General features: G+C 40.8%; 1 protein-coding gene across 3 annotated transcripts in view; it reads left to right on the top strand.

The window, feature by feature from the left end:
* The window catches only part of MPPED2 (metallophosphoesterase domain containing 2), a 106,794-nt gene that overhangs the window by 39,481 nt on the left and 48,686 nt on the right, over nt 1–18,627 (top strand). For all 3 annotated transcript variants that reach the window (XM_065839244.2, XM_065839245.2, XM_065839246.2), the window contains exon 3: nt 156–337. In XM_065839244.2, coding sequence (XP_065695316.1) covers nt 156–337 — 182 coding nt within the window. The remainder of the gene's footprint in view (nt 1–155; nt 338–18,627) is intronic.

Genomic DNA, 18,627 nt, shown 5'->3' with positions numbered 1-18,627 from the left:
CATTAGAGTCGTTTCTTTCAGCATGGTGTGTGCAAATGTGTGTGTGTGTGTGCGTGCATGCGCATGTAGAGATGGATCTGTGTTGATGTCTGAAATAATAGACGTGAGGGTTTTAACCTTGTAACTGTTACGAGATCTTTATGTGTCTGCTTTAGGGTCGACCCTATCCCATATGACACTCCAAAACCAGCGGGCCACACGCGATTTGTCTGCGTCTCAGACACACACTCCAGAACAGATGGCATCCAGATGCCTTATGGGGACATCCTTCTCCACACGGGCGATTTCACCGAACTGGGACTGCCCTCAGAGGTTAAGAAGTTTAATGACTGGTTAGGTAAGGAATTACTGCGTTTTGGTGACCCCAATTAACCTCTCCTGTCCAAGTGTCAGTCACTGCCTCCTAATTCAATTAGAGCACTTGAAAATCCCCCCCCCCTACCCTTGCTTCACTTGTCCTCATGTGACGTGCTGTTTCTAGCCTCAGTATGATTCTGTTAATTAAGACAAATGTAGAGACTTTGCTGTATTTCCACATTATCTTGGGTGAATAGACCCCGTAATTTCACAGCATGGACTGTGTAGCCTTCTGTGTGTGCACTGGGGGGTGGTGGAACCTCATACGAACACACACGGCATCCTGTTTGTTGGTGCTGAGGGATTTTATGTCCACAGCCAAAAGTATCACTCACGTATTTTGGGCTTACCATAATTGAAAGCAGAACTGAAAGCTACAACATATTTGGAGACGAGAAAAGTCCTTCTTCCCACAGTATAGGATGGCAAAATCAATACTGTTTGGAAGAGGATAATTTTTTGGGGGTGGTATTCACGTGATTTGAATTAGGGTACTGGCAGTTTAACTTTGAGTGCACGCACTCAACACCTCTTTGGTAGAACACCTTCTGTATTCTGCTGTATTTGACAGCAGTGCCTTGATAGCGTGTTGCCACAGTTGAGGGCAATGAAATTGCAACAGCAGGAAACCAAAATGAAGGAGGGGGACTTGTGTAGGATGCTCCTGATATAAATGTCACTGGTAGGCTGGCTGTGTGCTACCAGGTCACCATTTGCACTTGAAATGCTCCGAGATGAGGGTGTCTCATGCAGGTGATCTTCAAGAAACGTTAGAATGAATTTACAGCATTGTTTAAAAGCCTTTGAAAGCAAGCACTGCTCTCTCCTGCCTGCTGTATGATGGCCACATCTTTACATGCCTTTAATAGCATCATTTTATTCCATTGGAGTTCCTTGGCTTGACCCTTCAAGAGATAAGTGAAGAACATTTGGATTTACAAAAGGATTTTTTTAATACAAGAACTTCCAGATTCTGTGCCTTTTCACCCTCCTTTGCATTTTCTCCGTACTGTTGTTTTATCTTCTGTCTGACCCCCTCTGATTTCCATAGCCCACTGCTAAAGATTGTTTTTCCTTATTATTGCTGGGCATGTGGGATTTGAGCTTCCACATACTGCCATATTACTGTAATTTAGGTTTATCGTTCTTATTTCTAGAAAGCTGTACTAGATTTTATGGGCTCAAAACTAACCTTTCTCTAGGAATAGAGTTGCAGGAGTGAGAAATAAGACGTGGTATGAGAAGTAGATGGGTATGTAGATAGGTTGAGGGAAGAGACACTGTAGGATTCATCTTCCTCAACTTTTGTGTGTTCTTTGTGATAACGTGTAGATGTTTTTGTTGTGGAGGAGGAGCAGGAGCAACCAACAAGGGCAGCGTGAGGCTGCACAGCTCCACTGAGAGTGGGCAGCGTGGTCCTGCCTACCTCAGTCCTGCTCTTCGACCAAGTTCAGTTCTTAGCGGTGCCAGGCAGCTCCAGGAAAGGAGTTGCTTTCTGGAGAGCGTAGACATCCAAAGCCTACCCTGAATACACTGCTAAAAGCGGGTCTGGTTGCCAGATTTCCTCTTTGGACCTTGGGTCATCCCACAAGTATTGTTTTGATACAACCAGAGCTCATGCCCAGTGCTTGGCATTTGAAAACGCTAACTCTGTACTGCTGAAAACCAAAGCAAATAAACTGCTATTGGATTTTCACCCTTTCACAGGGAATCTTGCAGTATCGGCAGCCACTTGGCATTCCTTGTATTTAACAGGTGTTTCATGATGATCTTTAATCACATAGATCCTTGGTTTAATATTCTCAACAGAAGAATTATAACCCTTGGAACAGGTTTTGTTCCAGCCTCAATAATTTACCATGGGGCTTTCTTAGCATATATATAATTCTTGTAGGAGTCAGTGTGGTATTTATTTCAGAAAGCAGATTTTGTGTTCTTTGGCAGTCAGTGTCGTTGAAACTGGAAGCTTTGACTGTGAAGACCTACTGGCATTGGCCTCAGGCCTTTACATTTCAGGTACAAAGAAAATGACTTTTTGTTATTGCATTTTATTTATTTTTTACATGCACAGAGACCACTTGCATTCTCATGTATATGACAATACCCATTATTAGGTTTCTGCCATAAGGTGAAGCAGCAAATTGATTCCCCAGCAGAATCTTGTTGTGTTGGTGAACACTTGCTCTGGTGCTGTCCTCTCCTCATCTGGAATCAAAATGCTGTGAAGTCAGGCGTGCCCTCTTACCACTTTTTTTCAGGCTCTTATCTGCAATTGGGAGTGATCGTGCTTTACTATTTATTATGTATATTCTGCAGATAATAACCTTCAAGGTTTTGAGGTGATGGCGTGTAATTGTTAAAAAAATTTGTACCAGCGGCAGGCAGGATCAAGCAGGATTCCTTCTTCTTCTGCCATATAGTGGGGGGCATCTTTTTTTCATCGTAGTTGGTAGGAACCTTGTTCCAAAGCAGTGCACTGACAACTCCCATCCAATACAACACCATCCTTATGGAAAGGGGTTTCATATCTTGTGTGTGCATGGTTTTCTCCACTGGCAGTCGTGCTGGAAAGCAGTAATGAAGATAAGGCACCTTTATCATTTGTACCTTGAGGGAGAGGAGTGAGATCAAGGCAGGTTTTGTTCTACAGCTTATTTTACCTACCCTGTGGTAAAAAAAAAAAAAAACAGGGCGTCATCTCCACTATGATTAGATAATGGGATAACTAAGACACAATAACTGTCCATAATTTTCTTGGCAGTAAAAAGCCAAGGGAAAAGTTAAAAAATGACTATTCTGAACATCTGCCTCACTTGTCCTTTGCTGTTTGCTACGTATGCCAGAGTTATAGTTACACAGGACTGAAAGCACTTCTGTCAACCCTACAATTTCATATTTATGGATCACGCATCCCTTTGCAACTCTTTGGGTACCTCACCTGAGAAAAACGTTCAGCATTTAGTCCGTCCATTTCATTAACAGTTAGCCTTCCTCCTTGTCTCTGCAGCCGCATCACGGAACTTGCGTTCTACACCCTCGTTCCTGCTCCTCCTGGTGCTCAGCCCTTCTTGCAACTTTTACTGATTCCTATGGTTTTTTTCCCTTTGGCTGATAAATTTTCATGATTGGTTTTGCCTGAAAGTTGTCTGGGCTCATACATTGAATAACCTCTGTGGTCACTTAGTGATTACATACACTGGCTGAGGCAATTTATTCACTTTGTTTTGGTGTGAACATGTCCCTTGGGTCTTGTAACTGCTGTAATCACTTGACCTTAGTGACTGTTAAATGCTTTAAACACAGTTATTTTAAATTTATAATTGTTTTCATTAAAAATCTCTTATAGTAACTTAACTGACCTTGCAGTAAACACAGCATTTTATGCAGAGGAAGAATTAAGACGTTATTCCAGCCCAGTGTATTTCCTACTGAATGTTTCAACATACTGTTATTATCACTGTTCATATTTTTCTCATCCATTCTCCTTCAGTCATATATGGGAAATGAAATACAGCAATATCTAATTATAGGTCTGTCTTCATAGTGCAATATTTCCTTTCCTGCATGATGGGAAGTGATTGAATAACTCATAAGAGCTGAAGAGAAGGCAAAGATAAATTGGGGCAGATAGATCTTTAATGAGTGCCGATGTGTTTGTTATACTCAATTAGTATGGGTCTGATTGCGCATATTCTTACTTGTGTGAAAAATTCGCATCTGGTTTTGTAATTTTTGTCAAATAGCCAGTTTTTTCCTTTTGTGTCCAGTGTGTATCTCTCACTGTGTTTTGTTTTCTTTTCTTCTGTGTAGTATTTCTAATATAAGGCATATTACTGGGTGAGCTAGGCAAAATTCTGTAGTGATAGATACAAATAAATCCAGGAGGTGAAATTACTGCTGGTTAATGTCTGTGGAGCTGAGAGTAGAATTTGGCTAGGTTTTTCCTGAGTTATTCTGGAATTTAGTGACTTGACTGTTTCATGTTTTTTCTTTCATGCCTTGCTTTTGTTTTGAATGCATGTTTCTTTTTATTTCAGTGGGAAAATGACTTGGACTTTGTGAATGGTTTAGTGGCCAAACACACATGGGTTTGTACTGGAGGAAGTATTTGTTTACCTGTAACGTATGTCCTTGCCATCAAGTTACTTAAAGTGAAAAGAACAATTCTACTGTTCTGACATGGAGGTTTTCTCGTTACACCCTGCATATATGGACGTGGTCCTGAGAAATGTATTGTCGGTTCTTTTAAAGTTCATTTTTGTGTGAAAGTTTAGTTACTGAAAATAGCAGCTTCAGCTTGGAATTTCTGGCTGTGACATGGAATGTGTAACGAAATGGGAAGAGCGCTGGAAATGTGGGGTTGCCCTTGGAGGTATGGACAGATACTTGGTTCCAGTCTACACTGAGATTTCTGCATTCGTACTGTAGAAACTTGCAGTTATATCCAAAACTGTAAGCCAGACACCTGCCAAAATAGTGTTTGATCTTGAAGATAGCATAATTTAGTCTGAAGGAAAAAAATGAGCTGTAACAAAATAGTATAATAGTGAGATCGAGCTCTTATCAGTGTTCAAAAATTCAGGGTCGCATTCCTCTTGTATCCTTTCTCAGTCTCTCTGGTCTGGCTCAGCTATTCCTTCATTTTATCTGGGTTTCCTCTCCTTTCCAGGCGTATTTCATATTTCATTTAGGGTTTTATGTAAGTGTGCTCCTTTTGCTGCTGTGCACTGAAAACAGCTTCATTGTGATGAAATAAATATTTCTTGAGGACTTGGGCTCCTTAAAAATGTTTCTGATGTGAAGTATTTTAGCATCTAATAGAAACAAACCAGGAAGCTCTAAATTTCTTCAAATTCAGAGTGACATTAGCTCAAACTATTCTGAACTAATTTAGAACGAGGAGGGAGCTTATGCATATTTTAAAGTAAAATTATGGTAATAAAAACAAATCTCTTCCTGTTTTTATAAATGGATGTAGTTCTGATTTGTGCTTTTACCATCTGGAGCGTATTTTGAACCCTATATTGCTTCACTTGCTATAACCAGAATGAATAATTGACTAAACATAAAATAACATTTTGATGAACAAAACTCGTAGCACTTGAAAAAAAAAAACAGTTCATTGCAAGTGAAAGAAAATGCTGAGGTGGCTCTAATCCTGTAACATCTGAGTTTTGCACAGCTGTTCTGGGGGAGAAAAAAGCAACTCCCTGGAAAACCCATTAGTCTCATTTTGAAAACAGCTCTTTCGTCTGTCTGGAGCTGCTTTAGGCTTCAGACCCTGCAATGGGGCACGCTGATTTTCACTAAGAGTGAGGTGGAGAGAGGTGACTTCTGGTGGTGCTGGAGTCCTGTCCTGTGGCACCTTTAGGAGTTTGGAGTGATGTGCAGCATCCAGGGCACGTTGGCCGCGTCCTTCAGAGCTGCTCTGAACTGGAGAGCGATGGAGACCTGCAGGTGCACTGACAAGATTGTACAGACAGTTTCATTGTGTCTGCTTATTAATACTAGTTGCTAATAGATGCTGAAGGAATATTATGAGTTTGGAATGTGTTGATGCAATTTATTGAAAAAAGCTCCGCATTTAGCATGATGAAATCTGAGTCATCTTCAAATTTTTTGGTTTAGTGTGGGGTGGTTTTACTTATTTAGTTCTCTGGGATATGTATCTCACTCCATCTTTATGGTAATAAAGTTTTAACAAACTTCTTTCAAGTTTATTTAGATCTTATTGCAATATCACTAGTTAAGAGTATTTCCTTTTGTTCTAACTAGAACTGTGTTTAATGTCGCTATTAAATTTTCATTTGTACTTAGTTTTAAATTCCCATATGGCTTGAGTAAATTAATCATCAGTGCTCAGCTTTTATTTGCATACAACTTTTTTAGTTACATTAATACTAATTTTATTTTTTTTTCTTCTCAGAGGAATACAAAAATAATTTGAATGTTGCATTTTTTTTTGCATTTACAAAATAATGAGAAGGTAGAGCCATGTGGATTTTTGGCAATAAGCTGCATAATCATATTTTCCTGATGTAGCAATTTACAGTGAAATGTGAAAACAAAGGTGAAAAAAAAGTGCAAAGTTCTACTTTGGTGCTATGGTTTTTATAGCTGCTGCTTTGTATTTTTCCTCTGGTCTCAGTCAGATATTGGATGCTTTGTTGAAAAAAGAACCCTAGAAGTCTAACTTGTAAAATAGAAAAGATCGTATAGAAATGAGTGTCAAGATTGTGAGTATAAAATGGGTGTTAAATTTCCACTGGCCGAAGTGGAGCTTGTGCATGAGGAGCAGTGTAAGTTTATTCATACCTGATCTGTTGTTTCTTGTTTTATTCTTGTTCTTCCTGGCAACTTTTCATAACGAAATTTCAAAAGAAGCTACATTTTCTCTCTGATAATGACATACAGAGAAACTGAGGTTTTTTTCCTAAACTGTAGTCACTTACTAGAGATACACTGTAAAATTCTCTGTACAGGTTGTGTACTACCTGTGATGACCAAACCAAACATTAAGGTGTTATTTGACAGCCTTAGAAAACTCGGCTCAGGTGAAATGTGCTTTGGAAGAGAATAATGTTCTGGATTGAGTGGCTCTTCGTATGTTTCAACCCAATGTCTTCATTTGGTAATTTTCAATGAAAGAGAGGAGCCAGTGAGCACTGGAAAGTATTGCTCAGTTCTTGGGCAGGACTTTCCATCATGGTAATTGCTCAGTCATTTCTTGGATCTGCTTTCCTGGACTGCAGTTGTCTTAAAATGGGAAGGATGATCAGGCTTCAAATAATAAACCATAACCAAACCAGATTTATAAAATAACCAAAATAATTCTTCCTTTCAATTCCCTCTTTCCCGCAAATCCACTTTAAAACAGAACGAAGATTTATGGTTGTTGTATTGACCAGGCATGAAACAAGTGATGCCACCCAAATAGGAAGTTTTATAGACGTTGTCAGCAAATTCTTCTTCCAGCTTTGCTGCTACAGCCGGCTGTCGTAATGTGAGAATTATTTCAGTGGAAAGCAAAGTATGTATTTTTTGTACACCTGCAATTTATTTGCCACTTGCAATTTAAGTATTGTATCAAAAATACAAAGTGCAAAAATGCCTTTCTCCTAAGTTTTCACATCATGCACACCGTATTAACACTAATCAATAGAAGTTGTTTTTCTGTTAGAGCATTGCATTCCTGCTTATAAAGAACAATGGTTCGGGATGAAGGAGTTGCTTGGACCAGAGAGAGCTGGGGCTGGGGGGAGAAAGCACTGCAGATTTTAGTATAATGTGTAGTGTTCGAAGAAATTTTATTTCATCATAAAGATTAGCAGGCTGTGTAATTCAATTTAAAGCTGGTTGGCAGTGTCCTGTCTATTACAAAGCTTTTTTTTTTCAAATCGCCACTGTTTTTTTTATGCTGCAGAACTACAGAACCTAGAGACAGCAGGAAGTGTCTTCGGTTTTGTGCTTCCCACCCCTTTCCTCTTTTCAGTTCTGCGTGTTAGGAAATTTGTGAGATTACCTTAAACTGAGCTACAAAACGGTATCTCAGTGAAGTGCCATCCTGCATTTTTTTTTGATTGTATAAAACAAATTTTTTTAATGTCCAAACAGCCACTGAGAGTGAAGATTGCTAAAAACATTAGACTGGGGGGGTGGAATCAAGCTTAAAACTCAACCGTTAGCATTTATTCACCCTGTTGCGGATGTTACTATGCTGTAGAAAAGCAACATGCAGCAATTTATGTTAATGTAAGGCTCGCAGACCTTTATCTTGCAGTAATTGCCTATACTAGGGGGTTAATAAATGTTCTGAGAATTACTGACTTAATTTTTTGTTAAAGAAAAATAGATTGTTGTTTCTTGCTGGCTATAACCAGCCTGCATGGCTTGTTCATTAACCCTCTTGCTGCAGTGGGCTGAAGCTGAGTATTGGAGTGTGTTTTATTTATCAGAATGATGAGTTTTGGCACAAAAGGGCTGTGAAAGAAAGACTTGTGCAACTCCACCTCTCCCATCCACCTCCATCATGCCTGGTAGAAGAACCTGAAATCTTTATTGACTATATTTGGAGAGTATATTGATTTCAGAGGATGGGTGCTATATTCGTGGGCAATTCAGTGTCGCTGGTGGGGGAAAAAAGAAGAGAAGGCCTTTTCCCTGAGCTAAAGGAATTTGTGCTTTCAGTGTGAATAACAGTGCTTGCTCTGTAGCGTGCTGCAAGACCCACAGGCAGCGTCTTCTCTTGGTGGCCGCGGTGCAGGGCTGGGAGGACTCGCTCTGCTGCTGGGTCCCCTGGTGCCAGGCTGCTCTCAAGGTTTGGCTCACGTGTGGGGACCCTTCCACAGCTTTGGGAATGGAGTTTCTCAGGACTTGAGATCGTGTGTTCAAGACAAGTTCCAGAAGGACAGGGAACTGCTGGAGAGAGTCCAGCACAAGGCAACAAAGATGATGAAGGGAGTGGAGCATCTCCCATGTGAGGAAAGGCTGAGGGAGCTGGGGCTCTTTAGCTTGGAGGAAACAGAGGGGTGATCTTATTAATGTTTACAATGTATATAAAGGGTGAGTGACAGGAGGATGGAGCCAGGCTCTTCTCGGTGACAACCAATGACAGGACAAGGGGTAATGGGTATGAACTGGAACACATGAGGTTCCACTTAAATTTGAGAATAAACTTCTTCTCAGTGAGGGTGACAGACACTGGCCCAGGCTGCCCAGGGGGGTTGTGGAGTCTCCTTCTCTGCAGACATTCAAACCCGCCTGGACACCTTCCTGTGGAACCTCATCTGGGTGTTCCTGCTCCGGCGGGGGGATTGGACTGGATGAGCTTTTGAGGTCCCTTCCAATCCCTGACGTTCTGTGATTCTGTGTGGAGGCTCAGACCAGGTCACTTCAGTGCCTCACTTCTGGAGGGAGTGCAGTGGCGGGCTGTGGAGATGATTGGGGGCCTAGAGCAGCTTTCTTATGAGGAGAGAGCAGGGTCTGTTCAGCCTGGAGAAGTTGATAAAGAAGTTTATAAATATTTGAAGTGTGGATGTCAAGAGGATGGGACCAGACTCTTTTCAGTGGTGCCCAACAATAAGATGAGGGGCAACGGGCACAGACTGAAAAGTAGGAGGAGAAACTTCTTTACTCTGAGGGTGCCAGAGTCCTGGACCAGGCTGCCCAGAGAGGCTGTGGAGTCTCCTTCTCTGGAGACATTCAAACCCACCTGGACACCTTCCTGTGTGATCTGCTCTGGTGAACCTGCTTTAGCCAGTGGGTTGGACTGGGTGATCTCCAGAGGTCCCTTCCAACTCCAACCATTCTGCGATGCCCTGAGCTGGTCTGGTCTGTCTTTTCGCATCCTGCCCCCCTGCTGTGAGGTGATGGTTACCAAACCCTCACTTGCTATTGATGGTACATTTAGTAGAGAAGGAACTAAGCAGCACAACAGGGGACAGCAATCTAAGGAATGAGGCAAAAAAGATGCAAAGCCAACACAGAAGAGAGCAAAATAGCATCAAACTAGGGGAGGGATGGAGCCCACAAAGAAGAGGGAGACAAATGAGAGCACAGGGATGCAAAGTAGTGGAGATGCACCTGCTTTTTCCAGAGCTTCATTTCTTCCCAAGTTAATAAAATTAAAAAATGAGAGCTCAGGAGCACTCTGTACTTTAAATTTCCTGTAACTGTTGATAAGTGAACCTTAAAGACCTCAGAATTATGTACATCTTTTCTAACAAACCAGAATCTTTAGTATTACAGACCAGGCTGGTATCAGAGTGCAATAGCTACTTTTCTCCTGAATGTTGCCATTAATTTTTTTTTTTTTTAATGTGACCAGCCACAGAAACATGGAGAGTTTCAGTTTAAAACAGCTGCGAATGGCAAAAAATTACCCACATTTTCTTACTTACTGAGCCGCTCTCTCTCACACATTACTCTTCAGGCTCCTCGCTCCCTAAGCAGCATTTGGCTTTGCCTTCCCTACTGAGAGATGAGCAGAACGGCTGCAAGGCAACCGTGAGGTTTCCTGCAGTTTTTTTGCAGCAGGTTTCTCCTGAGCCTTGTGGGGAAGGTGTTTGTTCCTTCTGCTTTCCTCTGTCCCTGTTGCAAGCTTTGGTGGTTGTAATTTACCTGGAGTCATACTCATGGTTCTGAGAGTAAAGGTCCCGGACTAACATCCCCTCATAAAATCCCATGCGAAATAATTCCCAGACTAGCGCTGTGAGGAAAGCCATTCGCCATTTCCAGTCTCCTGGCTGTAAATGATAATCCTGTGCCATTAGCTGGAGTGTGAAAGCAGGGAGGGACTGGATGGCTGAGGGGATGCCTGGCCAAGGGGCTGCCCTGGTGCCACCATTGTCCCCAGTCCCCCGGGACAGAGGGAAGGAAGATCCATGGCTCTGGTGACTGGCAGCTCGGGAAATCTGTGTTAAAATGGGTCCCTGCATTTCTGTGAGTTGCTGGAGAGGATGTGCATGTGGTTATAGTGGAAGCAATATAGCCATTCATAAACAAATGCTTCTGTGAAGCCAGCTGTAAAAACAATGGTGCTTGCCTTTGGGGTGAAAGGGCAAAACCTTAGCAGAAAGGAGTATAAATAAGAAATAAATTGTTACCTTTGTATAAGTGACTGAAATAGCTGTTCTCTTAGTACCTTGTCTTAATGACTAGCTCTGATTAACTATAGTTGTTTCTTTATTCAGCAAAACTTCAGGTCTGCATATCATACCTTTTTATGGCGGTTTTTCATTCTTTTTTTTTTTTTAAGTCAGGAAATGATGGCTAAAACGGGTAAATCAAGAGACCCTACTCTGCAGAACGCACACCGATGAAAAATTGCAAGTGCTTCATGCCCCAACAGTTAATGATTGCATTTAATTACACAGAAATATTTATTCATCTACCAGAATCCTCGGTGTGCTTCTGCACACAAAAGGGAACTACAGATGCTGCATCATACAGATTTTGCAACACCTTGTGAAAATGTTACTGTAAATTCAAATGCACACATACAAATACCATAAATCCCACATATCCATTTAACTTGATCTAAAAACATTTCAGTACCTTAGTAGGTGAGGTGTTTACTGTTGTCCGTATTATAGGGCAGAGATGGCAGCAGCAGAGTGCTTGTAGTAACCGGGATTGGAAAGATAAGAGTTTCATCTGAATTCCATCACAAATACTCAAACTCTTTATATTGCAGAATGGAATTTACATAAGATACAGTGTGTTCTGTTCTTCCTGCTCTGGAAGACCAGTTAGGAGGTATTTCAGCACACAGGTTTGCCCACTGAAATTCAAAGAACAGCGCCCTGGAGTTTTAAAACCCTTCAGTCTGAACTGTGTGTCCTGAGGTCCTGGGATGCTGTAACATAAATTATTTGGTAATTGAAGTTCTGCAAAGCCAGAAGAGAGGAGGTGGCAAGAAATAGTATCGGGGTGAGATTTGGAACTCAGAAATCACAGGCACCAATTTCCATCATTACTGCTCTAGACCTTTATCGGGCTTAAAATTCATTCTCTCTGCATTTTTTTTTGTATTTGGGGTTACTATATATGCTTGAACTTACAAGGTATCTGAGGCTACGTGCCATTCTGCTCAGGCAATTCTAGATTGCAAGGAAAAAAAACCTGCGTAAGAGGAATTTGGTTCCTTGTAATAACATGATAGAGCCAGAGTGATTTGGTTGTCTCCTTTAGTAGCTAAGAAACCTTTCTATGGGCTGTGTTATTAAAGGGAATTTCTGTACAGGGCTCAGGAGATTCCTGATATCCAAGTTCATCTTGAAAGACTATATTGGAATGCTTGGGCTTATTTAGAATAATAAATTTAAACGTGAGATTCAGAAAATAATACCGTAGGTTCAGAAAGTCCTGCCTGAGTGTTTTTAGCTGACTGTAACTTCTGTTTATGTTCTCTGTGTACTTTGGTTTTTATTCTCTCTCAAAATTTCAGGACAGGACCATGAAGGTGGTTCTGAAATACAGTACATAGTGCAGTCAAATGAATATCAGGCTGCATCTAGAAGTGGAGTTCAGGTCAGGTTTTAGATTTCTCTTCTTCCAACTTTGAAAAGGAAGAAATAATTCCCAACAAACATCAACATCCAAAAGTGTGTTTAAAAACACCTTTGAATGTCAGCGTTGCTTCCTATACTTAAATGTTCACAAGTAAAACCACGAAAGGTGATCACAAGGTAAAATTTCAAAAGCAGCTCATTGCTTTAGCACACTGAGTAGTGTTACATGCTCAGAGTTATTTAAAAGCTGATGTCCTGCTTTTAGATGGCAGTCCATGCTTTTAAAATCTTTGGGATATTTTTAAAAAATTATTTCTACTTTTTCCTTTTGGTTTTATTTTCTTCGTTATTATTTTTACTGTCCCTACTTATTACTTTTTCCCTTATCATTATAGGAATTTATCCATGTTACCTTAGTCCTGGTAGTCAGTTAAGTCTGAGCCCTGGTATATTTTGTAGCTTACCAACAATGTACACAAAAATTATGGTTTGGAAATGAAGGATTTCAGTTCCATGTATGAAAATTGAGAAGTTATGTGAAATATACTGTATTATAGGAAGAAAATTAATAGTTATCAGAAGCTTCTTGTTTAGGTATTCAAGACTTTTCATTTTATAAGAAACACTCTGATCACTTTCCTGGGATAGATTAAAAATGAGGCATTTAGAGGGATTTCTTTTCAGAAATAGTGACGAGGATATGAGGTAAAGGGAGGCACCTGCCTCCTGTTTTCTGCATTTCTAAGTCTCAAAGACTTTCATTTAAAAATGAGAAAACAAATAATGGGAACAAGTTCAGAGAGGAGGGAAACAGGAGAATGTTTTTGGTGGTTATATGTGTTTCCTGGTGGATTTGTGTATTTATCTTAAGGTAGGTAGATATTGGAAGTATCCTGGCAGAGGTGTGTTTTTCAGTCCTGTGGACGGACAGAAAAGGAGGTTATCACATAATGGTCCCTGGCAATAAGACAGAAGAATTTGGGGCAGAATCTAGATCTCTGGGTCCCGTGTTCATAATTCTCATTCTCTTGAGTAAGTTTTCATTCAGTAAGTGGTGCAGAATTGATATCCAGACTTGTTCCTCTTTTAAATAAAGAATTTGCTTTGTCTGGAAAATCTTGTCCTTAGCATTCGGTGGCCTTTTGCAGTGTGAAAATATATGTACGTGAAAATACCAAGACATTGTCTCTGATAATTATGATTAGCTTAATTACTTTCTGTGTAATTGTTTCTCAGGATGACCTTCTTTTTGATGGCTTTTATTCGTTTATTGTAGAAAAAAAGACTTAATTGGAATTGTAAATTACAGAGACAAAGGGTATGTTATGGGAAGGAGGTCCAGATCTGTTTGTGTCAGACCGTGACTGTTGGTTTTTATATTCTTAAGAGTCATAGAGAAAAATGGTTTAAATTGATACAGTATGTGCGTGCACAAGGTAATATCAACAACCAATATATTATTTCAAAATCTGGTGAGTTTCTTCAGAAAGGATTAGGTTATATAGTGGAGGGACTCCGAAAAGAAAATAGAATTGTGTATTGATGCCTTTAGAAATATTATTTGAGGGCAATAAAATGTTCCCTGAAATTCCCTCCTGAGTGGAGAAAATGGAGTTTGTTTGCAGTAATTGCATTTTCTAGCGTTTGCTTTCGCACTTTCCAATATGAGTTAAGCCAATTGGAACCTATGATTTCGTTTTGCTTATTGGCGAAAGTACCATGTAAATTGATCTGTGATGCATTTATAGAGAATGCTTTGAAAAATTTGAAATAGAGATGGTTTTTTCTTATTAGATTTAGATAGTATTAGGGTTCATTTCTATATTTTAGCCTAATGTAATAGTAACCAAAAATGTTCTTTTTCAATTTAGTCTTAATCAAGTTCCAGGAGAACATTTCTACTTAGCCCCACTGGCACTCGGAAGGCAGAGTTTATGTTCCAATTCTCAGCCTTGGTATTCAGAATTCAAGATCCGAGTCATTTGAAACCACCCCGAGCTGAAATCGATCTAACACTTGTCAGCCCTGGTACATTAAGATCTTGATCACAAGAGAAAATGTAAAATTTAAAATACAGCATATTTCTATGTGTTTGCAGTAGACGTGCACAATAGACCTTAAAGTATGGGGGCCTATATGCAAATCTCATTGTAAGTGTAAATATAGGATAATTCTATATAGAGGAACACCCTTCACCTCTACCAGACAAAAGATGTTCTTGCCTGAAAACCTTCTATGTTTTCCCAAGTGAGTGCTATTTCACTTAAAGGATCTTTGAGAGCATGGATGTAGCATGGGTGCAGCGGTGTCAGTTCTTCATCTATTGCTCTGCTATGGGGAAGGAGCTACCATTTCTGCAAGAAACATTTTGAAAAATGAAGGGGAAAAAATAAGGCTGTTGTGATTTGCAGGGAGGGTGTTGTTTTCAGAATTTTCTAAATTTAAAGGGAAACTTCTTAGCTGTCAGCTTTTTAAAATTAGGTGGGTTTTTTTTTCTTGAAAACTCCATCTTTTAGGTTAAGTAATTAAGCCTGAAAAAAAGCCTTTCCAGCCACTAACAAGCAGAGAAAACTGTGCTGCTTCTGTTTCAAATTTCATCATTTTAAAGTCAATTTGCGGGGGACTTTTTCCACCTAAAGTTGGCAGAGCTGTGAGCTGCAAAATCCGGAGGCTTTTTTGATTAGAGGTTAGACCAAACAGAAACCTCGCATTCTATCTGTTTCAAAACAAATAAATCTTATGTATTAATTTGCAAAACTTCAGTGAAGCTCTTTATGTTTCAAGAACAAAATGTTAACAGTAGCTCAGTGAAACTCAAAACACCTTAGAGATGAAAACCCAATGTATGTAATGCCAGAGTAATGCTGAGGAAGACACGGAACACCGAAGTGAAACGAAAGATGGTCGTTCATGTTGTGCTACATTTTTTTCCTTTTGTCAGAGAGGAGAAGGATATTAATCACAAACAGTTACATTAGAATAATGTTATGGTTGAGACATAAATACATAAAAGCAAGGAATTGTTACCAGCGTCAGAGCATCGTTAAATCAGACTCATAATTAACTAGGTTCTGCTACACATGGTTCGTACTGCGCTTGGCGATGTTACGGCCTGGTTTTGCACCAAATTCACTGTGTTTACCTGTGAGGGAGAGAATGAGTGGCAATACTTGGTGATTCTGCAGGATGAGACGCTCCTGGGTGCCCACAGAGGTTCAGTAGCTCCTGTACCTGTGGTCACTCGCACGGAGGTGTCTGCTGCCATACCTTGTCACCACACAGCCGGGTGACAGCCGCCGAGGCGAGATTCCCTCGATACTTCCTTGCTTTCATGGGTTTATGGCTCACCCTTGGCATTATTGTAACGTAGTTTTTTGTGTTTAATGTTTCTTAGACTTGGTTTTCCATTGCCAGCATGGAAGAAATCCTAATGCATGAGTTTCAGAGGAGAAGGTAGCAGTCTGAACCTGCTGTGTGGCTCGATCCGCAAGTGTGAGTATTAACGCTAGAGCTGTCAGGCCTTGTGAAAATTAATGAAGCCTGACGGTTACAGAGTGAAAGGTCAGAGGCAGAGCTTGCACTTACCTAACATTGCTGTTTTGTTGTGTCTAACAGCGTTTTCAACAAAGAGGAGCTTTAATGTACAAGCTTTAGATTTATCACAGGAATTCAGGGGTCTCAGCCTTTGCTTCTCCCTGTGCTGTGGTCTCATGTTTTCTTTGCATAAAGGCAAAACAGTTAAACTTTGATTCATCTACTCCTCTTGCTGTGTTGCCCATGTGTGTTTTGCTTCTGTTTTTCCTCCTACAGAATTTTCTTTTGGAGGGAAAAAAAAGCAAGCGGCATTGGAACTGACTATAGTTTAAAAAGCTGCTGGAATACTTTTCATCAAGAAGGTTTTGAGAGATATTGTGCTTCAGTTCTTTGTACTTCCTTAGAAGCATGTTCTGGCTTTGTGCATGTTCTCTTTTATTTGCCCACTTTTTTGTTTTTTAATTCTTTCTTTCTGTAGATTCACAGAGAGGTAAAATGCATAGAAATTCATGGGTTATGTTTTCAGCTCGTGTATTGGTTGACATTAATTTTAGGTATTGCATTGAGGACATAATGTGAAGGCTGTTTGATTAAAACAGCCAGGATACTTTTCACAGTCAGTTGATCAGTCTCATCCTAGAACAGATGTTTGTTTTTCATTCCTAGTTTTGGATCTCAGTAGCTGCAGAGAAGTCCAGTTTATTATTTGAAAGCTTGAGTCTATATAGCTGTACTTACACAGTCTAACTCATTTGTTGCTGCCGAAGGAGAACTCAGAGCTTTTGAGATACTGTGTCTTTCTTTTAAAAAGCCGAAAGCAGCCTGTGTGTTTTGTGATGGTGCCGTAAATGCTGGGAAGAGAGAGTAACCATGGCCCTGAGGTATGGTGGGCTTTCCAGGAGAAACCCTATGGAGTGTTGGTACAGAGCTGCTCACCAGGACCAGGGTCTGCTGCTCACTTGCTGCCCGTCAATGGGCAACTGACAGCAACTCGTGCTTCTGCGGGGACTGGAAGTCCACAGGAATTACACAAAATCTGCTCCTTCAGTGTTTATCTCTGGACGTGGACATGGGCTTGGTTATAGGTGAATGCTCCATGAGCAGTTTTACACATTTGAAACATATATGATATACCATAAATTGGAGATGATTCACTTGCACAGGTGTCTTGCTTCTACAGATTTGCGTCTTTTTGGAGGGGCTGTGGTTTGTACTTCAAGGTTTCTTAGCCCATTTCTCAACATATGGCCAAAGGGTCTATGAGGCTATGAAATGGGCATGAAAACACTTCACATTGCCTGGAAGTCTTATGTGAATAGTTAATGCATGCGTATGCATATTCAGAGCTTCACATTAAAAGCACTTCCATAGCGTTTGTTTGTATATACATGTTTCCACCATTATATAGACAGATAGTGTCACATTATTTCTTATTCCCCTACTTCCCTGTGAGCTTTGTAGGTAACAGTAGTCAAAAAATAATGCGATTTTCTGTTTTTATAGGGACTCAGCAAGTTAACATTCATTGCCAGTCAGACTCCTTTTCATGTCTGGCAGCTCTGCAGAACCCGGGTTGTGTGACTAAATTGTACTCGTATGAAGCATGCCATTAAAACGGGAACGGTTGTTCCACAGATTAAGGACTCCTAGGATCAAGTACTTAAGGTGAACTTAAAAAAGCACTGGAACACCTACTTATATAGGTTAAAAAAAGCCCAACAGTTCTCCCAGCTTCCCCCCCTTGTCCTGTGTAATAGGTGTATTAAAAGTGTTGTTCAGCTGATGCTTTAAAGTGATGTAAGTGTTTGCAGCCAGCAACAACACAACAGTGCATCGGAGGCAACATTGCACCAACCAGGACTCTCTGATTCCCACACGTAAGTTCATAGAATCGTTTCGGTTGGAAGAGACCCTCAGGATCATAGAGTCCAACCATAACCTAACTCTGGCATTAACCCATGTCCATAAGAACCTCATCTAAACGCCTTTTAAACTGCTCCAACGATGGTGACTCCACCACTGCCCTGGGCAGCCTGTTCCAATGCCCCACAATTCCTAATATCCAATCTAAACCTCCCCTGGTGCAACTTGAGGCCTTATGTTCCTACCACTTGCTACCTGGGAGAAGAGACCAACACCCTCCATGCTCCAGCCTCCTTTCAGGTAGCTGTAGACAGCGATAAGGTCTCCCCTCAGCCTTCTTTCTCTCCAGGCTGAACAGCCCCAGCTCCCTCAGCTGTTCCTCATCAGACTTGTGCTCCAGCCCCCTCACCAGCTTTGTCGCCTCCTGCACTCTCTCTAGCATTTCAAGTTGACTGATCAACTGGAGAGCCAAGGAGGAATGTGTAAAAGTCGCTCACCCTTTGACAATTCCGTATGGAAGTCTGATGGCAATTGGAGACTAAGGGTAGACCAGCCTGAATGAGGCGACGCTGCCATTAGGTGCTGCCGTGCCGGACATGCTAGAACTGCAATCCCAGTTGGAATCAAAGGCAGCCAAGCGATATGCCACAATAGATATCACTAATCCCATTTTTCTCAGTCCCTCTGGCATCCAGTACACCTGGAACCGACTGCCCCGGGGTAGAATCACAGCCCTGCCCTCTGCCATGGGCTGGTCCAGACTGCGCTGGAACAGGGTGAAGCTGTGAAACATCTGTGATACGTTAATGACATCATCATATGGGGTGACACTGATTTTGCAAATCTATCAAAATACATGGGA

This window comes from Patagioenas fasciata, chromosome 5 (assembly GCF_037038585.1).
Source record: "Patagioenas fasciata isolate bPatFas1 chromosome 5, bPatFas1.hap1, whole genome shotgun sequence".
Classification (NCBI taxonomy): Eukaryota; Metazoa; Chordata; class Aves; order Columbiformes; family Columbidae; genus Patagioenas; species Patagioenas fasciata.
Note: the sequence above shows the minus strand (reverse complement) of the source record. Positions and strands in the feature narration are given on the sequence as shown.